General features: G+C 39.9%; 2 protein-coding genes across 4 annotated transcripts; one reads left to right on the top strand and one right to left on the bottom strand.

The window, feature by feature from the left end:
- The first annotated feature begins 5,979 nt into the window (after window positions 1–5,979).
- tctn1 (tectonic family member 1) lies at window positions 5,980–16,636 on the top strand. The gene is given in 15 exon segments (XM_018694397.1): window positions 5,980–6,306; window positions 6,660–6,777; window positions 7,627–7,760; window positions 7,916–8,067; window positions 8,174–8,276; window positions 9,430–9,542; window positions 9,829–9,849; window positions 10,794–10,928; window positions 11,320–11,394; window positions 11,396–11,446; window positions 12,196–12,284; window positions 12,456–12,593; window positions 12,681–12,834; window positions 16,060–16,191; window positions 16,300–16,636. Coding segments are annotated over 15 exon segments (1,857 nt in total). The 5' UTR covers window positions 5,980–6,011; the 3' UTR covers window positions 16,447–16,636.
- On the bottom strand, window positions 16,637–21,854 carry hvcn1 (hydrogen voltage-gated channel 1). 3 transcript variants are annotated; one of them, XM_018694400.2, is made up of 7 exons: window positions 21,687–21,823; window positions 20,728–20,774; window positions 20,433–20,617; window positions 19,600–19,704; window positions 19,294–19,525; window positions 17,691–17,803; window positions 16,637–17,108 (listed from the first exon to the last, which is right to left on the bottom strand). In XM_018694400.2, the coding sequence occupies exons 3-7, from the start codon at window positions 20,604–20,606 to the stop codon at window positions 17,052–17,054; spliced, it is 681 nt and encodes a 226-aa protein (XP_018549916.1). In that variant the 5' UTR covers window positions 20,607–20,617; window positions 20,728–20,774; window positions 21,687–21,823; the 3' UTR covers window positions 16,637–17,051. The 3 variants fall into 3 exon arrangements, with proteins under 3 accessions (XP_018549916.1, XP_018549914.1, XP_050928096.1); XM_018694398.2 differs by lacking the exon at window positions 20,728–20,774 and having other exon boundaries at window positions 20,433–20,654; window positions 21,687–21,854; XM_051072139.1 differs by lacking the exon at window positions 20,728–20,774 and having other exon boundaries at window positions 21,687–21,834.
- Between the last annotated feature and the right edge of the window lie 1,859 nt (window positions 21,855–23,713).

Below are 23,713 nucleotides of genomic sequence, written 5' to 3'. Positions count from 1 at the left end.
AATATACAAAACCTTTACTAAGCCCTGTCTGTGTCTGTGTGTGTGAGGAACAAAACATTTCTAAACCTCACATACATACCATCTAAATCTACCACACACACATCACACAACACTGACCTTTGTTACAAGACAATGGCACAACAGTGTGACCTACACACACACAGACACACAGAGCAGGTATGTGACAGTGAAGGGCATAAGGCTGGTGTTTTAATTTGGAGAGCAGATAACATGATGGTATCAGGGCAGAGAGATGGCAGACTGAAAGACAGAGACAGAGAGATGAAGAGAGAATAGTGGAGAGATAGAAAGATATGGACTAGATGTCCAGATAATATTAATATCCTAATCACTGTGTTTGTTTGATTCACAGACGCCATCTTATACAGAAAAAGATTGATTTAAATGTGAGGGATATTCAATGTTTCTGCATGATACTACATGAGAGAGTATATTCTTTTTTAATGTAGTTGTTTAAGGTGGTGAGGTGGTGTAAATTCTGAAAGTATAAATTGTGAATAGTGGAGATACAGTACAAGGCCTGTGCAAAGGTTTGTTGATCTGTACGTGTGTGCTGGGTGAGGACAGTGGTATCAACACAGAGAGAGAGAGGGAGGGAGAGAGGGATGATGTTTGAGGGGAGACAGTAGAGACGATGACCTGATGAGAGATGGACAGATAAGTGGACAGATAGACGGAGACAGAAACAGAGAGAGAGATAGGCTGAGAGGATTAGTGGAGCAGAGGTGGTGCTCTGTAGCACTGGGACATGATACACTACAAACACACACATGCTTTGTATAGTGAGTTACAGCCAGCTGAAGGCAGCAGAGAACATCACAAGAAATACAGCAGATTTACAGCTAAGGACACTGGTTCCTGTGAACCTGTGGTACATGGTACAAAGCACAGTGAAGGGCACACAGCAGCAGTGAGTCACTTTGTATCATTTGATGGCCAGTAGTTAAAGGCTCTGTGTGGAGAAATCTGAAAACTCTTGTTATTACTGACACCTGTGGCCATTAAGTGAACTACTGCCTGCGTCCTGTTACTCACACTCTGTAAGTAGGTGGGCTCGAGCATCCATAAAGTTCTGACTGACTCTGTCAGTTTCTATACCAGAGCTCACTGTGTGCTTGCTGGGTGCACGAGGTCCAGTCCAAGTGCTGCAATAATGTAAATGAGCAAACAAGCAAAGGATGTTCTTTTTGAATAGTTGCGCCCCTACTTCCAAACAACAATGGACATGACCTTACTTTAATGTGAGAGGCCAAACCATTTTTGCATAACAAGGAGGGAAGGGACATGTATCATGTAGGAACAACAAAACATTGACCCTGATTTAAACTATTTGATGTTTTATCAAGTTTCTAGGAAGTGAAATCTTCAGCTTCTGCTGGCAGGTAACAGAAGTTCTAGCTTCATAACTGGATGTTTTTTCCAGAGATGCTCCTTGGGAGTCAGAACTTCTCAGGTTTTTTTACAGGCTTGTTTCTTTATCAAAGAAAGAGACAAAGAAACATTCTCTAACACAAACACTCATCTTTTGTCCTGATGATTAAACACATAGACCTGTCTCATGTTAAATGAGCTGGACTTCCACAATAGAAAAATCTACAAACAAATGATTTGTTTATTACAAAGTAGGTTTCATTTTCATAGCGCCAGTTATTGGTCCTGTCTTCATGATAACATTGTACTCAGGGAAAAAGCTTGGAATGTAGCAACATTTCAGACATTTCTGATATTTCATGTCAGATGATGAAATTTATCCACATTATCCACTGCTTTAGTTCAAGGTGACAGAACTGAAAGTGAGTGCACAGGTAATTCTGCTAATAATCTGTCACTGGATATAAAACTGTGCGTGCAAACAACTACAGCTGACTGTCTTAGTACTGTATGACTGACCACCAGAGATAGTGATATTATTATAAGTGATGGGCAGAGATAAGAAACAGTAAAACCCAAGTGGTAATAAACCATAGTTTTTGTTTGTTGAAGAGTTTAGGTTAGTGAATAGACTGCATTCACAGAGGCTAACAAATAGACAGGAAGTGATGTCAGTATTATCACATGGTAGTTCTGTGCACTGCAGAGGAGCCAAAGGTCTTTCAGTAACACTGAGCTGTGAGTAAGTAACTGGTCTATTAGTCCAAAGTTACATCAGTATTGTCTCAGTGACACCAGGACAGAGGGAGGAACACAGGAGAGGAGCAGGCTGCCTGCTGTGACTTCTCTTAATGACCACAGGATTTATTCAATAAGCCGTTTGCTTCTTAATTAATGTTCTAATTAGACTTCCTTCCTCTCCCTGCTACCCAACCAACCACACACATACACACAAACACACAACCCAAGTGAGGTGGTGACCTTGTGATAACCTATGTGTTCATCGTTCAATGGCCATGCCCCACGTCAGCACCTACACATCACACATGCACACTCACATACACACATGCACAGAGAGAGAGAGAGTGTGTGTACACATGCACGCAAACACACTGTGCAGGTAAAATACACACTCTCACATACACACACACACACACACACACCTGGGCTATTACCATCCGTAGCCTATGTGTGCCTCCCCCTGACAGGTGGATATTATCAACAAAGACTGCAATTGAATATATTCATCAGTGGTCCGGCCCACGCTGCTTTAATGGCCATTTAGAATTAATTACTGGGTGTGAGGGGTGGGAGATACTACAGGGGAAGAGACACCGGTGTAATGTGTGTAACAGGGAATACAAACTGCACAAGCCCAAATACATGCAACAAATGAACATGTTTAAGTTTCACAGGGGTCAGAGGTCAAGGAGTCAAAGTTGAATCAGGAGGACGACAAAAAGTGAGGCGAGATATCTGAAGCGGAGGTGACTCAGTGTTTGTGTTACTGAAGGATGATATCTACGCTATGAACATGTGTGTGCTCCATAAAAATAAAATAGAGTTCAGGTTTGAAGAGAGCATGTGATAAGGGGCTATGGGCGTGGCCAAACAGGCCTCCTGCTGTGACATGTTAGTGATTTTAAAGCTCTTCACAATTTCATCCACAGTTCCTCAACTTCTGTCCAGAATGTAAAAGCCAACAGGATGCCAGCAGCTATTAGCACAATTTCTAGAGACAGTGCTGTGCACTTGCAGAATTGTGCTTTTCAGCATCACATTCATTCAGATACAACTCAATTTCTCTGTGGACTTGACTTTCAAGCTGCATTAATCACCAGGTGAAAGTTGTCAATCATCACCATGCTGTGCAGTTTCTCTCAACTGTATGGAGGGATTTTGTCTCTTTCAGCTCATTGTTTCTGTTTAGTCTCACAGCTCCCATTAAAGAGCTGCAGACAGCTGTGTTTTTAGTGAAAAAGCTCTGTACTCTGTACACCACCTGCTCAGTACCAAAAAGCAGACAACATTAGCAACTAGCTGGAGAACATATGGGAGCAGCTACCTACATCCACCATGCTGCATGACTCTAAATAGATGTTAATGTTGCTCTGTGTCTGCTGTATGTGTCCAGAAAAAGCAACTGTTTGCAACACATTCACTACACCAAGTGTATAATATCTATAATAGCATGTATTATGACATTTAAAAGGTGATAGTACACACACACACACACACAGAGAGAGAGAGCAAAAACAATGCTGCTTCACAGTGATTGTTAGTTTCATCAGTGGTTGGTCTTGATCAGTTTTGTAACACATACAGTAACCTACTGTTAACTGCAGTTTTTCATAATTTATCCATCATCCACTATCATCAGAAATGTATTTGCCAAAAAAAAAAGAAAAAAAAGCAATAATCAATTAAATGTGTTTACATCACTGTAAATTGAATATCTTTGGTTTTGGGCTGTTAGTCGAACATAGTAAAAACACTTTCTGGCATTTTATAGATTGACTTATTACAATTTGAAATGTCACACCTATGTTTTAACAGCTCGTCTAAACTAGATCTTACTCCCCTTTGTAAGGTTGTCACACTTGTAATGCTGTTTATTTACTGGATGAACCAACCAGAGTGAGTTCTGAAGCTCTAGTGGAAATACAACGAGGAAATCAGCTGGTCCCAGCACCGACACATCTGTTTTTTCTCCACAGCCTTTAATTCAGTCAGTTTAACTGTAAACTATATTTTTCTATGCTTGCACAGCTGGCTCAGCATCTGGAGTTTCATTATCTTACCTTCACCAATCCACCTGTCCCATCACTCAGAAAGTAAAGTAAGATATTAAATGATCCTGTACCATGAAGAAATAATAATTACACATTTACAAGTAATTTGTATCTTTACATTTGGTGTTGCTTATAATTTAAACAGCCTAGAAATCTTGTTCCATGTGGACCAAAATAAATAATAATGCAGATATTTGTATATTAATATAGATAAAGGTATGATCACACAATGTTGGGTATTTTTTTCAGGTGGCAGAATTACTATCTTAAAGCTAAGGACAGAGAGTATGTTGACTCCAGTAAACTGAACCATGTCTGTATACTATCCTGTGCTGCCATCTTGTGGACAAAGATAAACTGTTGGTTGTATTTATAAAGAGGGTTAGAGAGTTAAGAAGTTTAAGATCTCAGACTGACTGAACAAGGAATTAGTAAGAACATTTATCTCAGTGAAGTAGGAGTACCCAGCTGCAGACAAAATGAAGTTCTGCAAGAGTTCTGCAGCTGACGGGAAATCAGATGGCCTTCATTCATTAGAAATATATTTTAAAAGTCAATTTAAACACAATGTAAACAATGTAAACAGGCTATTCCTAACTGAAAGACCCTGTGAGCAGACAGTGACCCCTAGCACTTTTATTCAATCCTTAAATGAACCCAGCTATTACGTTAAAATAAACAGACATCTTTTATGTTCATGATCAAATTGACCCCAGTGAGTTGTGCCCACAAAAAAATGACAGCATTTAAATGTGTTACCCAAGTTTGCAGTACAGAGTCATACTTTTATTGGCCAAGTACTGAATATGCGCACAAACAAGAATTTTTTTTCTGTGTTAAAATGTGTACATTTAAAGACATTATGTCAACCAGTAAATTAAATAAATAAGAAAACATATTAGAGGGCATAAATTTGTTGTAGCCATGGTGACCTCTGTTTTATGCCAGGTTTTGTCCTTGAGCCTCCAGGATTTTGATGGCAATCTAAAAAACAGTTAACAAATGATCCAATCACTCCTTGTGGTGGATGAATTCAAAATTTAAGACAGCCTATGTACTGTTATTATTATTCTTAATAATGGACTTTTTAATAATGTAATGTTCTTGTATTTATTAGCAAATTTGAGTAACTATGATATGAACATAATAATAAAGTATTTTTCTTACTAAACATACTCATGTTAAGAAAATATATGAATATATTATAACATTAATAAAGCAACAGCTGTAACTTTGCTGAGCAATAACGCCCACCCTGCAGCCACAAGTGGTGATTAATTCTGTTGAGCTCTGAGTCCAAGTGATTGAGGGGTAAAATAAAACCTAGTCCCTCTCACTGAGCTGACACACAGCTGATCAGTGTGTATTCCTCATGATCCCCTCTGCAGCAGGAAGTGCTGTCACTTTAACAAACACACCAAACTCTGTTTATAATATTTTATATTTTCAAAGTTTCCTGGCTGGATATGAACGTGACATACTCTACACATGTACAGTATATATGTGTATGTATGGATATGTATAATGAATATAGGTTTGTTTATGTATGATCATAACTCATTATCTATATGATAAATGCAGTGTGTCTGTACCCTGAGATCAGAATTTATTCCAGGACATGGATATATGCAATGAACTTTTGAAATTTCTTTTTTTGTTTTGACACGATAAATACAGATTTGTTTATCTGAGACAAATTTTCCCTGAGCGCGAAATTTTGAAAAAGCTCTTCTCTGTTCTCTACACGGACAGCAGGTGGCGGTAACGTTTGACGCAGCAAGAAAATAAAGCATGAAGAGCAAGAACCATAGCAACGGTTAAACAAAAATGGCGGCCTCGGCTGCTGTGCTGTGGTCCTTTGCATACATTCTGTGTTTATTTCTCTCGTTTAATGTGGTGACCACGGACGAAAATATAACGAGCCCCACAATTAATACGACGGCGCCTGGTGACAATTTTTTCAAGTATAACGTTACGGACAATTATACAACTACACAGCCTACAGAGTTTGAGGCCACAAACCCGACGCCGACCTACAGCAGCACGGAGGAGCCCGTTCAGCCAACCGCACCCGCTAAACCCCTGCCCGTCTCCGGCCGCTTACCTATCCCTGCGACCAACGGTAATCTGTCATTAACCGGCAGTACACATATACAGTTCTAGCCTAGGTCTACACTTTAGTACAAAGCTATTGTTGTAGTTAGGTTATGTAATGAGTCAGTTCGATATTTGTCTGTTTTAAATAACTTAAAGCAACGAACTAACGACATAAATCAAAATTGGAGCTTCAGAATTACGTCCGTAGTTCTTCTTCACTAATTCACCGATCAGAATAAGTTATATGGTGGGGATCGAAGTAAAAGTTTTCTCAATAAGGTGGAGAAAGTTTTAGACAGGTGGATGAAAGCTTTGTAGACTGAGCATTGCTGTTTGTGTGTGTGTGTGTGTGTGTGCGTGCGTGTGCGCGCGTGTTAGTTGACAGGTTGTGTCCCTGTGACGAGGACAACGATGTGTGTGATATAAACTGCTGCTGTGATAGACAGTGTGGTGAGGAGGTGGCTCTGTTCACCGGCTGCACAGTGAGCACCGTCAGGTAAGTCTCCCTCACTGAGGAGGGGAGGAATTACCTCTATTTGCTGACATGGTAAATTCATCATTATGTACTGTCACTACAACAACAGAATCATGTCATGAAATGCTGTTTTTCATTCACACGTTTATGCCAGTCACTTATATGGCACATTTTTTTCAAGTGCAGTCATCTTCACTGAAACTCTGCTTTTCCTTCAAACATTTAAAATATAAAGACTATCAGATCAGGGAGGGATTATGCCCCTCCAGTCCCTGGAATGTCTTTGGTGTGAAACATCCATGTAGGAAGTGTTGTTTCACTGATAATAGCTTAACAGGATTTGAAAAATGGACGTTACGGGAGGTAATCAGTGAACATTTCTGTCAGAGAAGAGAGAGAAAGAGCAGCAACAATGAGATAAGTGTTGTGTAAATGGACTTTTGTCTGAACTTATTAAGACATGGAGATAATGTTGAGTTTTCATTAACAGCAGAGAGTAAGTGGAATAGGGATTATATTAGAAAACAGGGTGGTGTCTTCCTAAACCATGATAAAATATGACATAGGGAAAATTGGGAATATTAAATGTCTTTAATATGAGCCTTTTTCAAATAAAGTTCTAATTCTCTCTGCAGTTGAAGTATCTTAAAGCATCTATTTGATAATTCATTCAGATTGACTTCAAGTCATATGTAAGATTTGAAACAATACAGCTTGATAAATGAACTACACTACAGTGTTTCTGCTGTGTGTCAGTATGAACAAGATTTAGTGTTTCTTACAGGTTTACACATGGAAACAACATCCTCTTACATATAGTATATGCACTGGCTCATCCTTTGTGTTTATTCTTTTTTTTTTTGTTTGCAGTGGAAACAAGCAGCTTTGCAGTAGTGATGTAGCATCTTACTCTTTAGGGAGTACCGTAGATGGCTACTCAGAGCTTCAGACGTCTGTCAGGAAGGAGACAAATTATGACATTTTCTGCATTCAGTCACAAAACCGTAAGTCATTCATTTGTAGATTTAAATCAATCTTATAGTAAAGGCAGAATATTATTGTGAACTTGTTACCACAAACAGTATGCTGCAGTGTCACAGAGTACTTCATGATAATAGCCTTTCCATCTCCTAAGTTGCTGATTATTTTGTCTGTGTAGGTGTTGATGCATTATCTCATCCCTCACCTGCTCTTCCAACCGACATCAACTTTGACTCACTGTTTAAACAATTTACAAGCTTTGTTTTTGGCTCAGAGGAAAACAGTAGTCAAGTGTCCACTGCAGAGCTCCAGGCCTCATCTGGATACCAGGTATATCTCTTTTGAAGTAGAAACTGTAGACCTGGCTCCTGTTTTGTTACTCTTTCTTTACATCAGATTGTTTTATTCATTCTCTGCTGCTGTGTTCTGTTTTCAGTATGGGGAGGAGATGTTGACAGCAGGGGAAAGTGGACAGACAGGGATGTTCTGGCTGCCATCACCTGGTGTCACTGCTGATTGTGTGGACACAAGTCCTGCAGGTAGCTGTTACTCAGCCTAATGTGAGACTATGTAACTTTAGCTGAACAGCAACCACCGTGGCCACAACAGATAATTATGGGATAATGAAAACCAGCAAACTGACTCAGTAATGTCAGTTACATAGCAATATTTATCTTAAGTTAACTAATTTTACTATAAAGTTAGCTAATTTTCAGAGGTGTGACTCTGCTACAGGGTGCACTGATCTACTGCTGACAAAGTGTTTCACCAGTGCTGTGCCATGTTCTTTTATCTGTGTCAGCAGCATCGAATATGATGTACAAAGCTATGCACTGACATTTTTTAGAATAGTAAATATAGCCAGTCAAGTTATAGTGAGAAAAAAGAGAAATATGAGTTAAATATGAAGAGTAAAACTTTCCAGATCAGAAACAATGCTTCCCACCCTTTGCACTCACACTTACCCTCAGAGAGGCTCTACAGAGAAGCACAAACTACCAAAACTTTGTACAGCAAATTTTACTGGCTAAATATGATTGGGATGCTGAATGCAAAGCCTGTTTTAATATAGGTCATAACAGACCAAGTGAATCTGTAGCAGAGAGTACTGGGTTGAGCCAGGGCTTTTTTTTTGCTTACAAACTGAACTTTGCATTCATAAGAGAAAGTGTGTTATTACTTTTATCAAAACTTCTGTACTGTTCCTTTAATGGCTCAACTTTAAGCACATACTGCACTGAGATCACAAATGATTTTTAAAGCTACACTGAGCCTGGACTGGATCTATACATAATGTAGAGAGACAATTTTCTTAAATTAGTAGAGTCAGCAGTGTCATAACAACCTCTAACAACACAAGTCTGTGTTCATGGTATTTCTAATAGGACCTGCAGAGGTTACTCATCGACAAGTTGTATGAATGCTGTCATAATGCATACAGCCTACTACAAACATGGTACAAAGTGCAACACAAATAAAAGTGAAACACAGTTTAAACACAGATTAACCTGAATTACACTCTACAACATCTGAGCTGCTCAGCAGAGAATCAGGAGAGTGGTTTATAATGTTCATCTGAAATATGAGGAGAAAAGCATATTGAGATTATTTCATCATTATATGTTATTTTTTAATGCATCAGTTGAGCATCTCTCAGGTCCACAGCTTGCTAAGAGTGTTTTTGTTATATAGCATTCTTAAAGGAACAGAGCAGAGGCTGTTCCCGCCGTGTGGTCCTGGATCAGGACTGCGGCACTCTGCCAGCCTTAAACATGGACACCTACACTAACATCCAGCTCTTTGCTGTAAGTCTCACTGTTACTCTGCTATATACAACTTTTTTCTTCAAGATTCACAGCATTTGAAAGAGGATTTTTTTTTTCCAGATATTATTTTAGTGATGTTGAATGCACTTCCCTCATTATCGACATTTCCCATAAATAATTTGGAGGTTTTTGGGTCAACTAAAGATTGCACAAGATCATTCAACTACTGTTTTGGAATTGCTTAAAACATTAACTATACAAAGACCGAATCAGATTAAGTTCATTTGAATGTTAAACTAAAAAACTTTTTTTTTTTACTTTACAGGGGAAAAATAAAGATGCAGCAGTAAGTATTTCACTTTTTGTTTAACCCTGAAACAATTAGTCAGTTAATTAGTTAACAAACAGAAGATTCATCAACAGTTTTTTTTAATTCACTTTTGTATTTAAAAGGGTAACTTAACACTAAATCCATGTTTTCAAGCTCATTTTTCAGTATTCATTACAAAAAGTGTTATTTTGTCTTTTACACAAAAAATCCACTTTAAATCTGTAAAAAATGATGTACAACTTAAATAATCAGTCTGTTTTAAAAAACCTCACATGCCTTCACAGTCTCTGTTTAATGAAGAAATTTAGCAAGACACTGACATTTCTTTTGTGCAAAGAATAGACAGGCCCTCAAAATATGCACCTTTTCAAATTGCCACATAGTTCAGTGAGTTAGCACAGACTGTTGAGGTTCAATGCTGCAATGCAAAAACAAGAAAAATGGCACTTTTCTGTCACACAACTGTTTACTCAACTCCTTAGAAGAAGGAAGTAATCAATTATTTTCACACTGACACTGACAACACACTTTTTCTTCACATTACTGTGTACTGAGTAGTCTTTGCGGCTGTACTGTCATAGATTATTTTGCCTATGATTTAGTGTGGTGTGATATGAAAGTCAACAAGACTTTTTGACATATGTTCCATGTATGTGTACAATGAACTTCATGTGTGTGTGCAAGTCAGGATTTTGTTGCGATGCAGTGTAAACATTTCAAATAAATCTGTACTAGCCATCCTATAATAACAAAACATCCCTGTAAATGTTGCCAAAGTTTAAACAGGCATCGTATCTACTGCAGCTCAAGCACATGTCAAGTCTCTGAAAACAAACAAAACAAAGGTATCGCCCTTTAAAGTACAAAATGTAACTGTAACCCATTGCTTAATATCAATGAAGCAGAGGGTCAGTATGGAAACTGTTTGACTGATGTGGGTGTTTCTGTTGTTGCTGGAGGTTGTTCCTGTGGAGGTGGCTTCAGTCATCCTGCAGTCTGTAGATGGGACCCAAACTGAGTTGAAGATGAGTGGAGGAGAAAAAATCAGTCCTGTTCTCCTGAACCCAGGTCTCTGTGCTAATGTGGTGCTGAAGGTGAGTCAACTACAGTCCATCACTTGACAATTTGTAGAGTAATTTTTTGGTTAAAAATTTTCAACATTTTTAAATACATTTAATTATTTTATCTGCCCAAACATTCCAAATATCCAGGGTTAACTCTTACTCAGTACTATGTTCTGGTCAGGGTGGAAAAAGAGAGCATTAGAAACATGTTTAAATATAATGCAGCCCTGTACAACACTGCAACACTAACTATGTGCTCCATGCCAAAACATTGGAGCAACAAGACCCTAGACTGTACAAGTGAAAATACTAGAAGTAAAGTTACAATTGTCGATATAGAATTATTTCACCCTACATTAAACCTTTTGCAAATAAAATCAGTTACTGTCTGCTGACTCATTCAGACATTTTGTCTCCTCAGGTTGTATATGTGACGAAGTACAACCCAGCCGGTGAGATAATGAATGTGACGGTGTCTCTGGTGCTTGGATTTATCCTATGAAGCAGCTCTGCCCCTGAAACAGGAGTTTCACATTACCTTTGTCCAGGTAGCATCACTCAACAATATGCTGTTGATGTATCATAGAGTGTTATGCACAAAGGAGTTAGTTCTGTGTTGTGCTATTTGAGGATGATACTGCACTTAGCAGTACTCACCAAGGAGGTTTCATTTAAAAAATCTATGTGATTCGAAGGGTATCATAACCTATTGGATGGACTCTTAGATTTGCCAGGACTGCATTTTGAGGGCTATTTGAGTTATTTTAACCTAGAAGCAGAGAATTGTCAGTTTCTTTACAAAGAATTTAGAATTTAGTTTCCTCAAGAAAATGAATCAGAATGTATTAAAATGTTTTTCTTGCCTACTGTAGATAAACAAAATGTGTTGCAACAAAACTGAGGACTACACAGACTACAGAGTCTGTAAAAGTCATACATATAACTAATAATGTAACATCAAGGTTAATTCTTGACCTTGGAAACAGTAATTTGCTAAAATAAAATTTTTATCTCAAAGTCCACTCATTAGCTTTTTCTTGGGCTTTCAACTGCATCTCATGCTCTTCCTCAGTGGATGGAGTTTTCTTAGTAGCCAGTTGCTGTCAAAACAAAAAGACTTTGATTGACAATTGAAAGCTCTGTAACAAGCTAGTGAGTGGACTCTGAGCTAACTGCCCTCTTCATGCATGTTCTGTATTACATTTTAGTGTCTATTCTCATTATATAGGTGCCCACATCTAATAAATGAACAAGAACCTGTTATTCTGGAGACTAAATAGTGTCTTTTGTCGTTAAGCAGGATGGTGAGGAGGTGGCTGTCCACTACAGTGGAAATCCAGGTTATGTGGTTGGACTGCCTCTTGTGTCTGGAACAAGAGCAGCAGAATATCCTTTACCTGAATTATTGGAATCTCTCGTGCTGATTTCCAGACATTAACAGTGTTCTTTGACAGCAGTAGTAAGGTGTCCACGGTAGATTTACTGTGTTTGATGAGAGAGGAATGACGTTCTGATGTACTACAAGGCCCAGGATTTGTCCTTAGCAGTCATCTTCACTGGGATTATCAGAAGCATCGACCTCAGAGACACACTGTCTCTTCTCCACAGTGCCAAGGACCAGGACTGTCTGCAGGGTCCACATCAGCGTTCCCCTGTCCTGTTTGGTCAGGATTCTGTGTCTGGCTGCACATTGAGGTACAAGATCCTCACACTCCCATTTGAGTGTACGGGTACAGTGTCTTTTTAAGAATTATGGGATGGTGACTTCTCATGTTCCTGCAGACTGGAGGATGCTACCAACTGCTCCCTGGTCTCCCAGATGCTTCTGGATGTTCTGAGAGGACCAAACTATCCCCAGTATGTGGCTTCCTTTGGAAACTCCCCGTTAAGTAATCCACTGGACTGGGTACAAATCAAGAACGATTTCAGTGTTGGGGTAAGCACAGTTTGAAAACAGAAAATAGTTTCAGGTGTTGAAAAGGCTCTGGTCAAATCCTAAATCTGATATAAGAGAAAATGTGTATGTGACAGTAGCATTTGTGAGACTGTTAAAGGTGCAAGATATAAGCTACACTGCCAACATTAGCATTAACAGCTAATTAGTTCAGCCATCAATGCATTTACAAGACAAGAGTTTAGGATATGTCCTCTGGGCAGCGCAACTTCTTCATCCTCTCATTTTGGACAGATGTTAGACTGAATGCTATGGTGACTCGTTATTACAGTGTGATGTTATGAGATACGATGGGCTGAGGCTAGCTGGTGAAAGAAAACAAGAAATAACATTGGTGTTGCTTTCCACCACTGGAGACAGCCATTGGTGAGTAAAGGAATGAAGTTTGATGCTGAAATTGACTGGTAAGTAAAGAGCTGTTAATGCTAACATTGGCTGTGTAGTGATAGCAATATTGCACCTTTGAGTTCAAGATATTAAAAAGCATTTGGAGTCTTGACATCAAGTCCAAGATTTTTTTCTTTCCTTTTTTTGCATTATATTATTTATTCCAGTGTGTTTTTCTCTGTGGCACAGTGACTTTTTAGGTCCCTTCATTGTTTCCACACTTCATTGTGTTATAGATTTAATTTTAGATGGATAAAATTGGCCCACTGATCTACATGATAACCCATAATAACAAAGTAAAAACATGTTTTTAGAAAAAGTTGATAAAAAATCAAAAACTATTCAGACCCTTCAAACTGTGGTCAACTGCTTCCTGTTCGCTTTAGTTTTCCTTAGGATGTATCTAGAATTTGAGAGTCCACCTGTGGTAAACTGAACTGACTAGTGTAGAAAGACACACCTGTGTATATAAAGTCCCACAATTCACACTGTATGTCAGGACAAAAACCAACACATGAGGTCCAAGGAAACCTCTAGACCTCAATGAAACCATTTTGGAAGCTTTTAGCGTCCCAGGAGCATCAGACCATTCTCTGGTCTGATGCGATGAAAAAAGTTGCTTATCACCTGATTAATACGGTTCCTACAGTGAAGCATGGTGGTGGCAGCATCATGCTATGGGGGGGTTCTTAGAGGCAGGGAAAGGGAGACTGGTTAGACTGGAGGGAAGAATGAATGCAGCCAAACACAGAGAGGTCCCTGAAGAAAACCTGCTCCAGAGCAGGGCTGTTGTTTTCATACCACAACAGACACGTGTTTTTTTTTTTTTTTCTTAATACAACTGTGACTTGAAGGCAAGACTGAGGTCACCTCTGGATTCAAATTCAAAATTCATGTTGGTATACTGTATTTCTTTCTTAAATACAAAGTAAAGATACTGAATGTTTACAGAGAAGTCATTTGGTGGTACTTGAACCTAACAGGCTTATAAATCTGATATATATTATATACTACTTATTTTGTACTATACAGTGGTGGAAAAAAAGTGTTTGGACACCCTTAAAATTTTCTCTATCTCAAATATTATCATGAAATATTTGGGGAAAAATCTTTTTCCCCAAATATTTCATTTGTTATTATTTAGTAGTCCTGCCATTAGCACGCAGTAGAGCTCTAATCCTGGCTGGCATGTTCCCCACGAGCCTTTCACACTGTTGAGGGGTAATCTTGTCCCATTTGTCTTGAATTATTGTTTTTAATTCTTCTACATTCTTTGGTTTACGCTTTGAAACAGACCTTTTGATAATCCACCACAGAGTTTCAGTGAGGTGCATGTCTGGGGATTGAGCTGGCCACTCTAAGACCTGGATACAGTGCTCCTGCAGCCAAGTTCTCCTGGCCCTGGATGTGTGGTGAGGGGCATTATCTTGTTGAAACATCCAGTTTTGACCTCGATGGAACAGTGCACGTGCAGAAGGGAGCATGTGGGTTTCGAGAATGGCACAATACTTGGCAGAGTTCAATGTGCCATCACAGACAGTGAGATGACCAACACCAGCAGCACTCATGCATCCCCAAACCATGATACTGCCTCCACCATGCTTGACAGTAGGTACTGTACATGCTGGAGATAAAGCTTCCCCTGGCCTTCTGCGTACCTTCACATTATCAGGAGGAGGATAAAGCTGGAAGCTGGACTCATCTGACCACAGAATCTTCTTCCAGTTCCTGGCTGTCCAGTTCTTGTGTGCTTGGGCCCAACGACGCCGGGCTAACCTCTGTCTCTCATTGATCAGGGGCTTCTTGACAGCCTTGTAGGACCTTAAGCCATGATCTAAACGTCAGCCACGTACAGTGCGGGTGGAACACTGGACACCAGTTTAGTTTGACCACTGCTGCTGAAGCTCCTGTGATGTCATTCCCTGCACATGCAGATCAGGATGCAGTCTTTTCTTGCTGAAGAAACTCTTGGATGCCCAGATCTTGGTTTGTCTTCCAAGCTGTTGGTTTGTCTGCATTTCTGCAGAGTGTATTCAACTGCTGAAGAACTGCATCTGCACTTCCTGGCTATCTGGCAGCAGCTGTACCCTTCCTGGCTGAGAATCTGTATCTTCAGGTGTGTTTCCTGCGTTAGGTTCCTTGTTTTAGCCACTTTTGTCTCCGAAGAACTTTTAAATGTGCTGGCTTTATATAGACATGAAGCGCAACATCAAAAATTGTGTCTGTGTCTGGTACCAAAATGACCTAATACACAAACTTTCTCATGTATTTTTATGGAACCAATCAATTTTAAGTTTTTAATGGCTTTTTAAGGATTTGTTTAGTATTTTGGCTGTGACTGTACTAAAAGAAATTGCACTTGAAGACCTAAGACTGATTCTTTCCGCTCTACCTCCACTCTACCTCTACCTCCTAAGCCACAGCCGGGGCTGACCACTAATCGGAAGGTCAGCGGTTTGATCCCCGGCTCCTCCAGTCCATGCCGAGGTATCCTTGGGCAAGATACTGAACCCCACGTTGCCCCCGATGTTTGCAACATCGGTGTGTGAATGTGCTAGAGCGCTTTGTAATAGTGCAAGCGCTGGGTGAATGTGATGGGTAGTGCGAAGCACTTTGAGTGGTCGATACGACTAGAAAAGCGCTATATAAGTACAGTCCATTTACCAATATTTTACAAATGCGTGGGGTGTCCGAAATCTTTTTTCCGCCACTGTAAATCAACATTAATCCATACTGCATACTTCCATATTTGAGACACAGTAAGCAGTAAATGATTTACATTGTGAGGCCATCATCCAGCAGTATGTTTATCATTTGCAGGAATCCCAGAGTTGCAGCATCCCATTGTCACTTCATTTGGAAATTGAATGGACTAAATATGGATCGCTGGTGAACCCCCAGCCCCAGATTGTGAGCATCAGAGAAGTTATCCAAACCAACACCAGCAGCTTGGTAAGACTCACTTTTTCACAAATGCTGGCAGCTTTTCACAGAGAGATAAAAAGATGGAGTGGAAATCAAATATCCTAACCAACTCTACTGTGTCTCATTCTCCCACAGGCCCTATTGTCTGGTGGCAGCAGCATCCTGCCAATCAGAAGCTCAGTGGCCTTCATACCAGTATCTGCTGCTGCTCTTCCTGGTTACAGGGCTATACCCACCATTGATGCCAAACTGCCCTTCGACTTCTTCTTCCCTTTTGTCTGAGCCAACAGCTACCCATCAGTCCATGCAGGTTCCACTAACCAGTGTATGGTAACATCTTCCATACACACTGATATGTGGTATTGATGACTACAAGCACTGTTTGTGTGAGCTATTACTGTATATTGTGAATGATGTATATAGGATTTTTGTAAGATTATTTAACATTTTTTTAATAAATGAAAACACTTCATTTATTTAAATCTGATTTATTTTTACACAACATACAGTACTTATAAATGTCACTCAGCAGAGGTTAATTTAGTTTTATGTACAAGTTATCAGCATGAAGAAAGCTTCAATTATATACAAGCAAGTTAAGGCTATGGCCTTGTAGCTTTATAGAGTGATATCCAGTAGCATGTGAATATTTGACATTCGTTAGATATGAATGCCGTCTTTGGTTTCCATAGTGACAGGAAATCTGTGTGTGGATCCACTTTAACAGTTAATGTAAGTTTCTGTGAACAGGTAGTAGGAATACTGAAATCAATAATCAATAATAATAAATGTTTATCATGGCATGTGTAATTTGAAAATTAAAATGCAGAAAGATACATGATATAACTGACATTGAACAGTAGCTTCACAACAGTTAGTTTGATGAGTTAGAAGTCGATGCCGTGCTTCTTCAGGAGGGCTTGAAGTTTCTGTTTCTCTTGTTCCTACGATAGATGGAGACAGACAGAGAGAGGAGTCAGTCTATTGTTGGACCTCATTCAAAGCTAGAGCACATACACTGCTAGTCCACATCTGATGGATTTTCTGAAGTACCGTATTATTAGAAACGCTCATCCAGATTCACCAAGGTGTTGCAGGGGAGATGTATTATGCACACTAGGCACCTGTTTGATCATCTGACTAATGACTGTTGCCCTGTTGGACCCTACCTTCTGCCTGTATTTTATTATATTTTTTCTTAATTTGCTGTGTATGGGACATTCTGGGCTGCAACCTTTGGACAGTGGGTGTGTATAATAACCACACGCAGGGTGTGATGGACTCCAAACACATGCAGAGCAGAGAGGCCACAGCAGACAGAAAGAAGTGTGATACAGGAAGTGTGCGCTTTGGCTGCATTCACGCAAAATCCAGCAAAGCAGCACCTTCCCACAGGGTTGTGCGAAGGCTGTGCTCTCTTTCTCTCTCGCTCATTGAGCCATATTATACCTTTAAGCTGCACAACACCACACACACAACCACCCTCAACTAATTCTGACCAAAGACCAGTTTACATTTTTATTTACCAGTTTGTCATTGCGCTCCTGTAGCTCTGTGACTCTTTGAACCAGGTGGTCGTAGCTCTCCTTCAGCTTGTGGATCTTCTGGTCTGCACGGGTTTTCACTGACACCATGATACCTGCAACACATTCAGACATACTCAGCTCTGGGTACACTGTACATTGACTTCTTTTCTTTTTGAAATGTACATTTTCACTGCAAACTCAAGGAATATCCAGTATATCAATCGAAATTCTGCCAAATTGGACTCTCTGACACAGGGGAAATTATTTTCCTAAACTCTATTTAGCCCCAGGTGATTGGTGGGTAATACTTCCCATCTGAGTAATAAGTCTACAGCCATGCTAGCTGCTCTGTGAGGTTGGTGTTTTGAGCTCAATGGTATCATCAGCATACTGACATGCTTCAAACATCTCTGGTAATGTTTCTCATGTTCTGATTTACCTTAAATGTTAACTAACATTTGCTAATTAGCACTTAATGCAAACTCCAGATGAGGCAGAAAGGAATACCACTAGTTTTGCAGGTATTTAGTCAGAAACCAAAGTGGACAAATTGCAGTTTTGAGCTGATGATGAACTACATTTAGCTCTGGAGGATTACAGTGTGAATGTACCAAATCTAATGATAAATTATCCAATAGTTAGAGATGCTGGACTCTCAACTGTCACTCTGTCGAGTTACTTCAGTTTAGACCAAAATGCTAGATTTGATTCCTGATGATTACATCAGGTAGGTATCAATACTGTATAAAATGCTTCTCAGAATTTCTCCTGGGAACTGACATTTCTTCTATATTCAACAAGTGAGAAACACTGTTGTTTCCTTGAATATAAAACTGTGTAAAGTGCACATTAGCAGCTAAAGTGTCAACACATTTCCTGGTTATAAAACTGTGGATCCAGGATTTATCCTCCTTGGCAAATGCAAATATGACACATGTCTATTTTTAGGCCTACAGTATGTATACTAAACAGCTCAAGAATAAAACACCTGAACCACCTTCAAGGGCATCACCAAAAAAAATATATTATCCCCTACAAACGTCCAGTGTAATGCTGAGTGTGAGCACAGACAGGACAGAGTGAAAGTGTCTGTGTGGACAGGACATGGACCTGAGGTCTGCAGACAGCTGTTAGCAGCAGGGACAGACTGAATGAAGGAGAATCCACACACTGTTCACTCCACTTCCACCTCACATCTCACAGCCAGAGATAATATCTCTTCAACAAACACAAACTGACCTCAGATCAGTCTGCAGAGGCTTTTTTTCACTCTGTCTCTCTCATAAATGCCAGAGTGAGTGAACCATCCCAATTCACTCACCACATTCCTGTAAACTGCAGCTTTAGTGAATATTTTACCATATGTCATCTATATGATTTTTTGTGCTTGTTGTAATAACTCAATTTCCACAAAGGAGATGTTTCACACATCAGACTGAACCTCTCCACACATTTAGTGTGATGTGTTTTTACTGGGAAACTGAGCAAATGCAAAGGTTCCAAAGATCAATTTCAAGCATTTTAAGAAATGATATCAGATCACTCTACTAAAAATTACAATTAATTCAACTAAAACTCCTGAAACATGCTAAGAGGTACTGACCATTGATAATTCTGGCCACCCTCCAGAGTCGCAGCAGGATTAGGAGACCCATCCCATCAAAGGCATCCTCATGGAAGATGAAGACAATGTCCAGGATGAAGGACACCACCACCACCAAACCATCAAATACCTCAAACTTGTGGTGGAAAAACTCCAGGCGGTAAGCAAAGAGCTTCCCAGCCAGCTCCACCATGAAGAATGTGAGAAGAGCCAGGCTCAGGTAATGAAACACCTGCAACAACAAATACTGGTTCGTCACAATACCTAAAGGTTGTAATTCTAACTGTGGAAAAGTCTTTTTCTCACCTCAGGAGCAATGTGGCCATGTTCCAACTTGATAACCGACAGATCTATAAGCAGCTCGGCCAGAACAAAGAAGGCATCGAGGATTACCAAACACACCACCAACACCTGAAAGAAACATCAGACAATCAGTAAAAGGTGCCTCACTTCAACCACTTACAGCTGTCATTTCTCATTTGTTAGCAGTTCCAATACAGATGTTTTCCCTCTAAACTTCTCACACTGTTTCATTTACACAACTGTCTGAGGCCAGGAGAGGTCACATGATTCAATATTTTACAAAACTATTGAAGAAATATTCTTTCCTCTCCCATCAATTATCTAATGACCCCCTCACATTTTTCTGTGACCGTTTGAAGGGGCCCAACCCCTATGCTGGGAACCACTGGATTACACAAAGTACAAAAGTATTACTGGCAAAATGTACTTTAAATATCAAAAGTAAAAGTACCTGTTCCATAGTAAAATGCATGTGACTGATATATTTCCATAGGTTACATTTTCCAGACAATGTATAGGCAGCATTTTACTGATACAGCTGGAATGAGGTGGAGCTAGTTTTATGTAGCAAATGCAGGACCTTTACTTGTAATGAAGTATTTTTAGTTTGCTGTATTGGTACATTCACCACAGTGTGGTTCCAGCTTGACATGCAAACATAAAGATCTGCTGCGTCTCTTTATTTTTTTATATGTAAGTTCAATATCTTTGTGTTTTGGAGTGTTTGTTTGACAACAGTAAGTATCTTGACATTTTATAGAAGAAAATCAAATCAGTGCTCATATCAGTGTTATCTAAGTGGAGAATGAAAAGATGTAGAGACTAATGAGACGTACCTGGAACCGGTCAGAGCTGTAGAGTCTCCTCAGTGAATCCCTGAAGGTCAGTGTTGTTGGAAACTGTCCCGTGGCCGGACTCAGGTCTTCGCTGGCCACGTGCAGCTCCTCATCCTCCCACTGACCCGGCTGCTGGTCACCCACAGTGGTGAAATACCTCAGGTACCGAGCCATAACAGCAGGCTCTGCGAAAGGAGAGGGGCACGTCCCACCTCAGCTCACCTCACAGGGAAAAATAAAAGTATGCTTTTCAGTTCAGAGGTTTGTCACAGCTGTTAAATGAAGTGCAACTTACAGAATCTTTAACTGTTACTGCAGGAGCTCCTCTGGATGGCTGTGCCACTTAAAGCATAAAGAGCATAAAAGGGGCTGAATATTAAAAAAGTTAGTCAGTAACAGTCTGTCTGAGTTTGCTGACTTTTCTGGTTTGCAAATCATATCTGCATCAGAGCAGATTTCTCCATAAGTTAGACAATCTAAGTTCACTTCTCCTTTTTTTAAGTTTGCAACATGTTATTGAGAAAGCAGACCATCTGAGCCTGGGGTCAGGAGGAAGCTGCAGGCATCAGCCTAAATGACCCCCCCCCCCCCCCCCCACAATCAGAGAGCTGCCTGTCGAAGAAAAAGAGATGAGAGACATCCACCACCCTGAACACACCAGATCAGAAGATCAGACATGAATCAGCAGTGTGTGTGTGTGTGTGTGTGTGTGTGTGTCCTGCTGACTGATACAGAAAAGATCATTAAACTTTCATTTGAATAGATGACAGACAGCAGAACCAAACCTCCCAACCAGACTAAGTTTCAGCTAAAAGAGCACAGAACTGATCTCTCTGATGTCCAATAATAATACAGAGAGCAGAGAATTCCCTTCATCCCAATCTGAGCTGGAGCTACTTTCACATCCACGTTTCATCTTGGAGAAGAAGAAGGAGAAGAAGACTGAGGGTATGATCTCAGTAACTTCAGCTAAACAATGACTTAAAGTGAATGAAACCTGAATGATGTATGCAGAACAGTGTTAAACCAGAAAGCAATGCAGTGACTCCAGTGATCCTGCTCTCAGAGTTAGCCTGAGCTGAGGCTCGCAGCTGTTTGACAGCAGCTAAAACCCGTGATAAAAACATCCGTCTGCTGTGTTTCTGCCAACCAAGCATTTTCCACACTGAACCGTGAAACTCTAAATCTTCCCTGATTTAACGCGACGGAACCGAGGTCGTTATTTGAAACCGTGATAACAGAATGAAGACTCACCTTTTTCTCTGCTTTACCGTTTAAACTGTTGAATGCTTTTCACACATAAAACTCTGGGTTTACTCCAACTCCAGAAAAACTCCGCCTCCGGCTTCAAACCAACCCCTGCCCCGCTCTGTCCTCTGCGTCCTGCCAAACTCCGTTCACAATGTGCGAGATTTGATGTCGTCTCGTTTAGCTGCTGTCTTAACCATTCAGACAACCTACTGTTTCTATATACACTACACACACTGCTTTGACTACAACACTCTGCCCACAATGAAAACAGTTGTTTCCAACAGTTTGAGCAGGAGACTCAGACTCAGACTTTTTTTTAGAGGTTGGTGAATTAGGTAGGAGCCGAATTAAAACGTTGCTCTTAATATGTTTCCTACAAAGTGTTGGGTTGTAATTAGAGACTGTGTGGAGGTAGTGTTGTATATTCAAGTCATTAAATGGACAGAGTTTGCTGATGAAATAACCGACCTGCCCCTCCTCAACATTTTCCTCAGGGGATCTGTTCCTCTGTCATGCTTCCTACTCTTTTTCCATCTGTTTTAAACGAACTGAAACAAATGACTGATTCTTTTCCATCATTCAAGCAGCTTTGAGTAACCAGACATTCAACTAAACTGTGCAACTGCATCTACAACATGACAAAAATGTATTAACCAAAGCTGTCAAAGCCAGAGCACATTAAAACTCTGGTGTATTTTTCTCACTTTACTGAGGAGCTGTGCAGTCATTGAACTAGGTGGTCCTCAGTGACCACACTGCCACCTACTGGCTGTAGGAAATGTTTTGCATATAGGTATTATGTAAATCCATGTGAAAATCATGCCTGTGGTAGTAACAGATATTTACTGTTCCTTCCTGTTCCTTTATTGTTGAAACCTGCAGTAGACTGGTGACTGAACAAGTGGACCTAAGTTAGATCTAGAGTTGTGCAGTTGAGACTGTGCACAGGAAGAGGAATGTGTTGGTTTCCACAAAGAATAGAATAGTGTCTGACTGTGGAAAAATTACAGTGAAGGTGGTGGTGTGATCCTATGTATGAAGGATAATGCCAAAGAAATCTTGCAGAATGAAAAGAAAGAAAGAAATGAACAGGGAAATGCCTGTCTCTTCAGCCTCTCCTAGTGTTTCCTGTGTCTAGTTTCTCTGGCTGCTTCTTTTCTGTTTAGGAAGGTTTCTGACTGAAGGATCTCAGTGGCAGCCATGACCAGAGCTCCTCCAATTTTCTAAATGTTAAGGAAAGGAGCTTCAGTGCTTCCTGTCTTATCTGCTTTAGCATAGGATACACTGGCCTTTGTTTTACAAAAGGAAGGGAGATAATGCCATCCCATGATTCCTTGCGGCAATAGTGTTGAAAGAACAGAACAGAGCACTTATTTAATGCTTGTGACATGATCCTTCATTTATGAAAGTCCTTCCTGATTGACTGAGCTTCAAATCCTTTCAGATCCAGTCAAGAGTCATTATGAACAACAGACTGATTTAATTTCTAGTTTGCAATATCATCATAACAGCATACTGTATATTTCATCAAATAGCCCCAGTTGTGGAATGCAGTGGGGAAAAAAAAGTTCTCCACCTAATAAATGTATAAAAAGGTCAAAAGCCTTCAGGTCACAAAACCCATCCCCTGTGACAGAATATAATTTACTCTGGCTCCATGCTCAATTCCTTATTTCTAATATAGTTATTATTTTAATTGCTCAGCTTTTTATTATTATTTCAACATTTCAACCCAGTTTGATTTGTTTTTATTTCTTCCTGTGAATAACTGATGGTTAAATGTTGAAAACATCCTTTCTTTAGGAGGTGTGATTCTGTGATGGACAGGAAACCTTATTGAATTAAAGCCTACAGCACTGAGTTTGTCACTGTCTGTGTCTTCCATGTGTTATAAATACAGTTAGTTTTTAAAAAAGAATAGTGTAAGTGCAGTCTGATTCTGTCGTTATCACAGTACTCTTCTCCTAAGTCCTTAAGAATTCTCCTTTCCTTCTTTCCTCATGACGATTTCCGTCAAGGTCGAGGAAACG

Source organism: Lates calcarifer, linkage group LG8 (assembly GCF_001640805.2).
Source record: "Lates calcarifer isolate ASB-BC8 linkage group LG8, TLL_Latcal_v3, whole genome shotgun sequence".
Classification (NCBI taxonomy): domain Eukaryota; kingdom Metazoa; phylum Chordata; class Actinopteri; family Centropomidae; genus Lates; species Lates calcarifer.
This window is presented reverse-complemented; position numbering and strand designations above follow the sequence as displayed.